An 11,030-nucleotide genomic window follows, 5' to 3' on the forward strand; every position below is an offset into this window, starting at 1 on the left:
TGTCCCCCCAACCTTTTAAAATCTTGCATGTGTCCCCCCCCCCCCATCCATTTAGTTTAATGTTATTTTATATTTAAGTCTCGATGATCGGCCAATATTTTAAAACAATTAATAAGTAATACATCTATCGTTTTCTGGAAGAATTTGTCATTATGATTGACTTAATTAGTTCCTGGATTTTGTATCACCATAGTCTATACATGCACTGTATGTAGAGAAGCAGGAAATCCAATCAAAAACATTTTTCTGGCAGAGGACCCCCAGACCCCGTTTTGTGTACCCCCAACTTCCGACTGGAGGGGACCTAGCAACTAGTATTACTAGTCCCAGGTCCCGTGGTCATACCAGTCCCGTGTGAATAGGTCTTTTGTAACTTCTTGATTACTATACTCTCTGGGCGTTGTCATGTATGTGTATTGAGAAAAGATTCTTCTGGAATTTGTTTATGAGCTGTAAATCTGCCTGAGTTGTCCTTTCAGTGCCCCATCTGAACATAAATATTCTCACAATGACAGGAATGAGGTGCTTGTGACTGACTGGGTTTCTCTGGAGCACGTCCAGTAAGAAATTACTGGGGGTTGTTTACTGTGAGACTGGTCTGCCAAGGCAGAAGGCACACACCAAAGTGTCGCTATACTGTAAACCGGTACACCGTGTGGACTGTGCCAGTGAAATCTGGCAGCCTACTGGAGATATTCAGTAATACATTCAACAACTCGTATTTTACCTTCCATCACTGCTCTCACCCTGTAAATTGTTGACCCAGAAGAGAAAGCCATCTGTGTCTCCAAAAATCCCGCTGACAAGCCCGACCCCCCTAATTCTGACTCACACACAAACCGACAAAGCATCTCCCGTCTTTTTTCCTGCTTACAGAAGGATAAGACACAGCCCTGTATTGTACCTCTATGCCTGATTTCCTCTTCTCTGTGTTATCTGTGATGTTGAGCAGGTCTCCGAAGCGCTCGTTGGTGATGAACTGGTGGTGTGTCGGAACAATGCCTGTGTGTCGTCTCGATGCCGTGTCAGCCTCTTCCTGTTCCCGCTTCAGCCGCCGCTGTTCCTCCAAGATTTTCTGACAGGAAACCAGACAAAAGTGTCAGATATGTCTCTCCTCTATTGTTTTAATCATGTATCACATTATTTGTTGTGTATAATGGCTGATTTCCTCATTCTTTACACAGCTCTTGTTGTCAGTGAGTGTGTAATTTATGAAAGTTTGGCTTAAGTGTAAAGAAAGTTCACCTCTTTGTCCCCATGACGCCTTCGCAACACGTCATCCTGGCTCTCTCCGAGAACTGGGGACGAGTCTGAAACATAAACAGAAAGAAGTTCACGCTGTGAAGCATTTTTTTCTGTCAACCTCAAGACAAATCCAACTCAAAGAACAAAACATTTTAAATAGAAGATGATGATATTGCAGTCAACTCCTTAATTCCAATGAATAAAATCATACACATATACAATAAACACAACTATGCATGCTTGGAATGAACACCATAATCTCTGAAACACTAAAACAAAAAGCACACACACATCCAAAAAGCCAAATGTATTCCCGCATGCACATAGGAATTACCACAGAGCGGTCAGATGTGTGTTCATGAAAAAACAAAAGGAAAGAAAATAATGAAACCTACTTTATAATGGCCAAAAGAATAAACATGACATTATGGATTTACTGATCAACATATCTTCGTGAGTTAATTTGTTCCCCCCACCACCATAGATGTTTCATTCTGTGTCCCAGCAAGGGCCACAAGTAACAACTATCTATGTTTTCAGGTTTGTCCCAGTTGTTACGTAAAATAAATCAAAGCAGGGAACATCCTGACAGGCTAAAACAAACCTTTCATTGGGAGAAATTGAAAACTTGTAGATGTAAAGTGTTCCCAAAACAGAAAAAAACAAGGTGAAATCAGTTTAAGAGAGCATATGCAATGTTATATTGAAATATCCTGCTTAAACATTACAGAGGAAGGCTGGAGATTGTATTTTAAGGTTTTCAAATGTATTTCCTGTGTAAGGACAAGATGTATTGAGGATTATGAAAAAGACAGATATAATATTTCATCTACATTTATCGTAGAATTCGGTCTGTCTTGATGTAAGGCTTAATGCAGGCTCTAGCACTCTTGCATACAACTCAAATCTGATGTTACCAGGATATATGTACATTACCAAAAGCTGCCTGAACCTCCTACAGTCACTGAAGTGTTTTGATGCGTTCGTGGGACCATACTTATTCACAGTGAAATGGAAGAGCACCAAACAGCACACTGAGAATGAGATGGAGGCTTTCCTGTCACTTTGTAAACACACCACACAGACTAGAGATGGAAGGTGGCGGCGTTGCTTTGTGGAGAAAAGAGGGACACAATGTGAAGAGAGAGAGTCGAGACAAATGAGTGACCACACAGCGAGGCGAGAGGAGGGTGACAGTGGTGTGAAGGGATGGAGATAGCCACCTCTGCGGTGAGCTGTCAGCGGCTGCAGTAGGTTCCCGTTGGCGTCCAAGCCCTGCCCGTTACTCAAGTGCTCAGTGTTGCTTCCCTCCCCGTTACTCAGCCTCTCCAGGACTTCCAGGGAGGACAGACGCTGAGGGATCAGAGGTCTGGGCTCAGGAGACCAGGTGCTGGGTCTCTGGGTGCCCACTGTCACCTTGGTGGCTAACAGGGTCCTCCGAGTTTGGTGGGACTGCAGGTTCTTACGTAACCTGAAGGGAGCGGGGCCCATGAGGAAGAGGTTCCCAGGCAGCGTGGTCTTCTTCTCCAATGGTGCCGGTCTCTCCTGTTGGGTCGTGGCCTGTTGCCTCTCGTGCCTGAGGATGGTGGTAAAGCGAGTGTAGGAGGCAGGGCAAGAGCCTTTGCATTTGCTGGGTTTGAGTAGGAGTTGATGGTTCAGGTGATGGAGGATGTGGTTGTGGTGGTGGTGGAGAGGGTTGTGTAGAAGAGGGGATGCTGCCAGCAGTGCTGAGGGACTGTTTGATCCACTGGCATTTTGGTGGAGGTCTAGGGAACTTTTACTGAAGATCTGCTCAACCTCAGTGTTAGAGGGGGACTCGGTCCTGACATTGTGTCTGTCCTCTGAGGAGGAAGCAGCCTCCTCCACAGTCACACTGTCTGGTGACAAGGCCTGCTCCCTACAGCTCTTGCCCTCTGCCTCTACTGGGGAGCAGGCATCCATCTTGGTGGCGTCAGCTACCAAAAGGGACTCCGCTGACACTGCAGACGCCATGTAGAGTTGTGCAGGGTTGTGGTTGGGGCTGTGGCAGGGGCTGGAGTGCAGGGTTGGAAGGGAGGAGGAGCGGCTGGGCGCCGAGCTGGACCGCTGGATGATGATTTCAAACTCACTGACCCGCGACGACACTGCATCCCGTGGAATGTTACCTCCTTCATCTGCCTCTGACATTTCATCCCCGTCGGCCTTTGACTTCTCAAAAAGAGACGCCATGCTGCGGACGCTGCCGTGTGGGCTGCAGCCGGCCGAGCTGGGCCGCTGGATGTGATGCATGGTCCTGTACAGGCTGGAAAACTCAGACGCGCTCCTCCTAATTGCAGGGGAAGCATTCCTGAGGCCGTCCACACACTCGGTGCCACAGCCGGACTTAGAGTCTGAATTTAGGCCACTCGCCCTTTCCACTGCTCCTGCAAAGTCCGTGTCACATGGCCCTGTGTACAGTTCCTCACAGCTGTGGGCCTTTGGGTGCCTGATAGCTTTAGTCCTGCTTTCCTGACTGTCACCACTGGGCGGCAGCAGCTTGGGCTTGAATTTAGAGGGCAGGATTTGGGGTATGCAGGCTTTGGCAGCAGATAGAGGCTTCATACTCTTACACTGGTTACCTATTGCATTACTGGCAAGAACCGATCGACTATTTACAGAGGAGCAGGGTGAAATTATATAGCCATTCCCACCTTTATAATCCACTGGCAAGCATGCAGGACAACAGAATAAACAACATATTAGATTACAATGATCACAGGTTCTCACACACACTAAAACAGAGTCAGGCACATTTCTAAAGTAACGACCAAGTTCCTTCAAAAGTAGATGAGAAGAGGAAGCAGACTGATAGATGACTGTTATAGTAACATCATGGTACTGCACTGAGGAATTATGCTTTGTAAAAATGGAACACCAGGAAATTTACCATCTAACAGATTCTTGCATTATCAATATCACTGTTAACAGAAACATAACATGTGGAACATAAAGTATTAAAACAGCAATATGCAATGAAACGTTATGTGATGTTAGTTCATATAGGAATTCTTAACACTGACTGCAGTATCAATAAATTAAAATAGAAAAAAACAAGCAAACAAACTATTCAAATCTTTTCTGTTCCCAATTGTGTATTCATAACTTCCCCACTGCCAGTCCCACTTTACCCTCCTTGATACAAAATATTCTTCTCCTCTGCCTTCAGCAATTAGACAGGCCGCTGCAGTGATATATGTCCTGTGGCATCCCTGTTAATACACTGCTCCCCTACACGGTTGTAAATAAAAAATGTATCCTGAGTTGACTTGGACAGTAAAATATGACTGTCACAGACCTCTGAGAAACTCAACTACTCATTTCACTTCTTGGCAATAGTCAGTTCCTGGCTATACTTTGCTTGTGATAGCACTACAGATGGACCCTGGAAGTGACACAACACTTTCACATGCTGCGGGATACTTCTGTAGCATGAGTGACCCATCTGTCATGCTTCATATCTACCAGAAAAAACACACACTGAGTTCGACCTGCGGCCCTTTGCTGCATGTCATTCCCCCTTTCTCTCTCCTTTCAAGTCTAAGCTGTCCTGCCAATAATAAAGGCCTAAATATGGCAACAAAATAAACACACTGAGAAAGTAAATTAAGATATTCTATCCAGGGAATGTGGCAAGTAAAGAGTCATAGCTGCTTAAAAGCCCTTGAGGAGACTCCGTTAAATAAGACAAAGATTGAAAAAGATATTTTTTATTTCATGAGCACAAGACAACACATGATGATGTGTTTGGTTCCGTGCACTTGGTTATTTCTTTGGGCAGGAGGCTATGAAAGAGCGTGCAGTTGACTGGAGTGCCAAATCCTTTTACTACATGGGCCCACAATTCAACTGTGTAACAGCCTAAATAACTATCCTGATACATCTTTGTTCAAACAGTCCATACATTAGTTATTTATTATTGTAGAAAAATACCAAACATTAACTCTGAGTGGACAGTTTCTAAAGCCATCTGTTGTGTGTCATCCCAGATGTAATGTAATGACATGCTGGTTCACACTGTCCCTTCCTTTCTTTTTCTTACATCTCTTCTCCTCCCCTAGCGTTTCTCTCCCTGGCCATGTGCACAGGCATTCCAGCCCCTGACCTCACACTGACAGCTGACTTCCTCACGCCTACCCACCCTCTGTGTCCCTCCTGTTTATCTCACCCCTGTCTGTTTATCTCGCTCGTCCCTCCTCATCCATCCCCTCTCCGGCCCTCCACTCCATGGCGCTGGAACGCTCTGGAGTCTTGCCCTAAGCCTGCCTAGCAACACAACTGGAGCGAGAAAGGGGAAACTCTCCAAGGTTAGCTTCCATCGACTTAGCAAGACAGCCTCACTCCCACCATGATTTTTCCAAAGCAGATGGCCAGCACACGTTTGACAAAAACATCCATGGCATCAATAATAAATCAAAAGCTGCTGGGGGGATGAATGCTGCGAGGTGATTGGCCAATGCTGTGAGGTCAGGGAGCGAAGAAAATGTGTGGATACCAACAGAAAGGTAAACGGAAACAAATGTATCCCTGTCTGAAACTTTGAACAGTCCAACATCATGTCTGTAAGTCATTGGTTGTGTCTCAGCGGGAAAGGCCTTTAATGGCCTGCTGTCCTGTCTAGCCCCCACATCCATAAACATACACAAACATTTTACTGGACACATATGAAGTGGCTGTTACCCTACCTTTAGAGGAGGAGGAGCTTGCCTGGCGCTTGTTTAGGGCCCGTAGACCTTGTAAGGGAATGTCGCCGCCCTCCAGTACGCTCTTGTAAACATGTCGGTCGCATTCTGGAGCCCCTGGCTCGCTCGTGGATGATCCTCCGTCCTTCTCCACCTCGCTGTGTCCAGACTTGCTCGAGGAGCTAGACAGTGATGAGAGGAACGCAGACAGCTAATTAAACACTGTCAAATTCATATGGTTCTTATTTAGTATATCTTGAGGTAATTCATGTCTTTGCGAAACTTGTGGGGAAACAAAATAATCAGATGCAGAGAAAAAAAATGCAGAATTTGGAGGCTGATGTTGAGCATGTGCTACCGCACATATCTTGGCATTCCAGAGAGGCCAACAGGACAGATTTCTATAAATATGCTCTGAACATTCCCACATGGGGAATCAGCCCCTGCCATGCACCTGTACAACTGTCAGGTTTACTCCCTTTCGAATGCTGCTCCTGTGTTATTCACACTGCACCTCTATTTGTGCAGATTAACACGGCCATTAAACTGACTCCAGTATTATTTAGGTAAAATAAACACTTTTCACTAGTGTTAGGGAAAATAAGAATGTATTTTCCCAAATGTGTTGATATCTGCAGAGTTGCCAAGTCTTGTAAGAGTTTTACAAGCTTGTACAAATGTATGGATACATTTGTTTCCTTGTTCACTACCTCAAGACAAAAAGCTCTTTCATAGCTGTGTGCACTGCTGACTGCAGCAAGCCATTAAAATCACGTTGGTTCTAGGTTACTTCCAAGAATTCACAGAAATGGTGTACAGGAAATGTGCAGGACAGGAGCCATGCAAGATTTACAACAATCTTCTGGAACGGTTCTGGTTAAATCACCAGTCCGTATGTAGGTTAACTATCAGGTTCATTTATTTTCCTGGAATGGTAAGGGGCTCATTTCAGTGTCAATTAGGGAGAATGTACTACTGCATCGTGATGACAGCTCTTAAAATTTGGGCTTATTTATATCAATCTTCTAAGAATGATCATGCACGCGTATGTGTCTAATCAAGGCCTGAAAAGACACAAATTTACTTAAAGGTTAATTTATTCATCTAAAGACGACACAACCAGTGGCACATAAGTTTTGCATTTACAAGAATGCTCTGCAAAATGTGTCTGACTTCAAACAGAACCCCAGAGAAAACAACATCCTGCCCTAAACATGTGTGCCTTTGAGGAAAGTTTATGACTTGAGGTTTCCCTTGAAAAGTTTGGGTGAGTGAACTTCCACCAACTCTTTTGTCAGGGGCCTCTTCCTTTCAAAATCAACAACACATCAATGTATTGAAAAGTTGGATTGGAAATGTCTTTTCAGATACTTGGCCATGATGACCTAATGATTGCAGCAGATGGAAAGTTCTTAGCAGAAATGGTGGGAGGACGTTTATTTTCCCCGGGCTGTAGTGCAAGATAGTCCCCACGGCTCGGTCCTAAATTCCTTTCATTTTATTTTACAAACAGAAATAGAAAATGTCAATCTCATCGGGCAAAAACAAAAACGATAAAAGGATTGGTAAGCCTCGTTTAAGTAACAGCTAGCATCCTCTTTAATAATCCAGTTGCCGGTCATATTAATGTCCACACACCCATTCAGAAGAAGATAACGGTTTTTAAGTTATGCAGCAGCTGGGCGAGTTCCCTCTATCCCAGTGACATCCAGGTTGCTGTCTTTAAATAAATCACCACATAGCAGCCATGTCTCTACACTTCAACCCCCAACCCCCTTAAAAAACACCATGAAATACAGACAGAGGACACACTGTTCTGGTAGCTTTTTGCCTTATTAACAGGATCTCCTCAGGAAGCAGGGGTCCCTCCGCTGAGGGTGGGCGAGCTCTACAGGGTGGGAAACCTCTCATTGAAATATATCCTCGTAACATGCCTTAAATAATCATAAACATAGTGGAAGGAGGAAGCAAGATTTAAAGAACAAGTATTGGAATAAGAAGGAGGGGATGGACTTACTACTGCTGCAGGTCGGAGGCTGTTTCCAGGGGGCTGAAAGAGGGGGCACTCTGCAACAAACCAAACAAAGAAGTCATTGATAGATCCACAGGAAGGTCTCCTCCAGCTAGAACAGAAGCAGGAACATTAGCTGTGGTCAGATTTTCTCTTCTTTTTGTCTCTGTCGTCCCCTTGCTGCTCTGGGTTTTTGTCTCGAGCACCCGGGGTTTTCAGCGTCTCTGGACTGGGCTTGGCATGGAGGAGTAAGCGTGTGTTTTGGCCTGCATGCAAGTTGGAGAAAACAAGCGGCAGTGTGGAGAGTGGAGGGGGGGGCGGGGGGATGTGGGCGTGCATCGGTCAGGGGGGCGCCCATGCGGGGAGGGGGCTGTCACAGGCTCAGCCAATGGGTTGCTGTCTCCCAGTGAAGCTGTCTCTTTTGTCTGGTATTGAGTCACTCTCATTACCACTGGACCAGACCGGGGGACAATTAACCAGCTGGTGGTGGAAGCAGGTTGAATTACGCAAACACACACACACACACACACACACACACACGCGCGCACACACACACAAACACACACACACACACACACACACACACACACACACACTTTCTTAAAGAGCCAAATAGAAAAACAAATGCTTAGAGACAAAGTAGGGAATACAGTAACACATTGATTGTACAAACAGATCATTATAACCATGTTATAAAGATAAAGAGCACATATAAAGGCCGCAATAGAATAATACTAATTATAAAGAAATAAACTGCAATCACATGAGTGAAAAATGTTTAAATGACTACAAGTGTAAATGTAATGTGTATATACAAGCAGATATTATTTCCAAAACACAGGGGTGGTCATATGTGTGCTAGCACCCACTAGCACTGAATGGTTTTGAGCCAACTAATTTTAGCCCACTGTTTCTGTTGCTTTCCTCTTTTCGGACGTCACAGCAGGTAAAAATAACAGACGCGACACGGGCACTATGAATAAGAGCACAAGTGTTGTTTGCAAATACGATTGCACAATCCCCATCCCAGCCAGCCTGGCCATGCTGTTAATACCACGTCCACTTCCCCACAGCGCGGCCAAGTCTCCGCTTCCACAGACCGATGACCAGACAAGGAGCATTCTCAACAGCTCATTTGCCACAACATACCTTTACACTTAGTTGCCAGGGCAGGATGATCATTTATAACCTTTCAGAATAAATGCCTATCTTTATAAGACCGGAACATCAGGCTGGCAGGTCTGTAGTCGGATCTATTTATAAAGCCAAATGTTCCATGTAAACTCGGAAACACGCCAGTGTCATTGAATAATCTGCAGCTCTTCTTTCCTCCGCCACGTCTTGTATCCCCCCTCAAATCTGACATCAGGGGGAGCAGATACTGTCCCCTCGCACCCCTGGGTAATTAGGCTGTTACACACAGCCTCAATGGAAAGTAAACAGGAAACAGGCATTGAAGGCTTATCTGGAGTAAAGGAAGGGAATTTAAATCTGGTTATTTACAAGATGCCTGATTAGTTTTAGTTTATGTGAATATACAAAAGGACAGAACTGTTCAGTTTGAAAATAATCCTACACTGATATCACTTAACATCACATTACTCCTTGACACTTTTTATCCAGCTTATGAAATCAGTTTAATTTATCAGATAAAGAAACACGCACAATAAAACCACTTAATTAGAGCCGTTAGTGCGTGAAATATCCAAAGCTGTATATGGACGTATATCAAGGCCTTTGGTGAGTCAGTGGAACACTGATGACAATGTTTCTGCAGAATTTTATGTGCATGTTTCCTAACAGGTGTCCCTGGCTACTCAGAGCCGCTTTCATATTCAAAATAGCAATCATGAATAGGTCATGGTAACATGAATCTCATTCTTTCCAGCACCTTATTTGTGTTGATATGTACTCATGAAAACAAACAGCTCCCCCAGTGTGAAGGGCCTGTTATAGCCATGAGCACCATCATCTCATCCGCACTAAATACTTAAAGGTAAAGGCTAAGTGTGTAACAGAGGTTAAATATGAAAGCACAATGAGCTGGCAGGCTTACAGAGTCGCCTCCTTTAGAAGATGTCAGGTGGTGGCGTGTGTGTGTGTGTGTGGCGGGGGGCTGTATGTAACTCAGCGCTGAGACAGTGTGGCAGCAGCCCTCTCGTCAGCATATGCTCAACAGATGGAGTCACTCTGACGGTTGCAGGGGGCCAAAAAGCTCTTCCTGACCATAGTTATGTGTGGAATTCCAGTTCCAGCTAGCCGTGTATATCAATAGGCCTATGTTTGACTGTAACTGTCACTGGGTGTGTTTTCAGACTCCTCTTGAACCCATAACGTGTTAATATCAATCAGGAGGACCATTACTGTGATTATACAGAGGTGTCACTCTTACTCAGTAAATGTTAGGTGACTAGAAGTGGCTGAGTAATGATGATTTGACAGGACGGGATAAAGAAGAACAGAAAATAGTGCAGTCTTGTAGGATTATCTAAAGTATTACTTACACTAAGCCTGCTCTTTAGAGGTATGTAGTTGACAACTGGCTAATTAGCAGTGTGGAACCACAAGAAGACTGTTCCAAAGATGTGGATCAGAAGAATTAGTTTTCCCCTTCTTATAATACTACTTGATTAGTAGAATTGGTTCTCCAAAGCACTTTGAAGGTTACTAATAAGAACAAGGCCTAACTGGATCAGAGCCATGAAGGTCTAACTCTTTATCTAACACCTGAGCACTGTGGCTTTTCGCAGACTTCCAAAAACCATATCTCTCATCCGGTAATACCGAGTGAGTACTGATATGTCAATCAAACTCCAATGAGCCAGAGTGTCTGGCTGGGCCTTAAGGTCAAATACTACGCATACCAGGTGCAGCTTTAGAAGTGACTTTGACATTAAACAGGAGCCAGTCATCAAGCCGAGATCATCTGGCAAACATCCAGGCTGCCATGAGACAGAGTCGGCTGCCTCCACCACTAAACCTCCTCCACATATTCACTAACCGGGAATGGGAGACCCTGCCCCTGCGTCTGGCCGATGCTAGGACATGACCTCATGTCGTAGTCAGTGGTGCCACCT

At 44.7% G+C, this 11,030-nt stretch overlaps 1 protein-coding gene across 17 annotated transcripts in view; it reads right to left on the reverse strand.

Moving 5' to 3' along the window:
* The window catches only part of LOC117960909 (sorbin and SH3 domain-containing protein 1), a 46,445-nt gene that overhangs the window by 6,676 nt on the left and 28,739 nt on the right, over positions 1 to 11,030 (reverse strand). For 16 of the 17 annotated variants that reach the window (XM_034899208.1, XM_034899212.1, XM_034899207.1 and 13 more), the window contains 5 exons: positions 7,960 to 8,009; positions 5,946 to 6,124; positions 2,469 to 3,926; positions 1,246 to 1,310; positions 905 to 1,075 (listed from right to left, as the gene is read on the reverse strand). In XM_034899208.1, the coding sequence (XP_034755099.1) occupies positions 905 to 1,075; positions 1,246 to 1,310; positions 2,469 to 3,926; positions 5,946 to 6,124; positions 7,960 to 8,009 (1,923 nt within the window). The remainder of the gene's footprint in view (positions 1 to 904; positions 1,076 to 1,245; positions 1,311 to 2,468; positions 3,927 to 5,945; positions 6,125 to 7,959; positions 8,010 to 11,030) is intronic. The other variant, XM_034899217.1, reaches the window with a different exon arrangement.

This window comes from Etheostoma cragini, chromosome 17 (genome assembly GCF_013103735.1).
Source record: "Etheostoma cragini isolate CJK2018 chromosome 17, CSU_Ecrag_1.0, whole genome shotgun sequence".
Lineage (NCBI taxonomy): Eukaryota > Metazoa > Chordata > Actinopteri > Perciformes > Percidae > Etheostoma > Etheostoma cragini.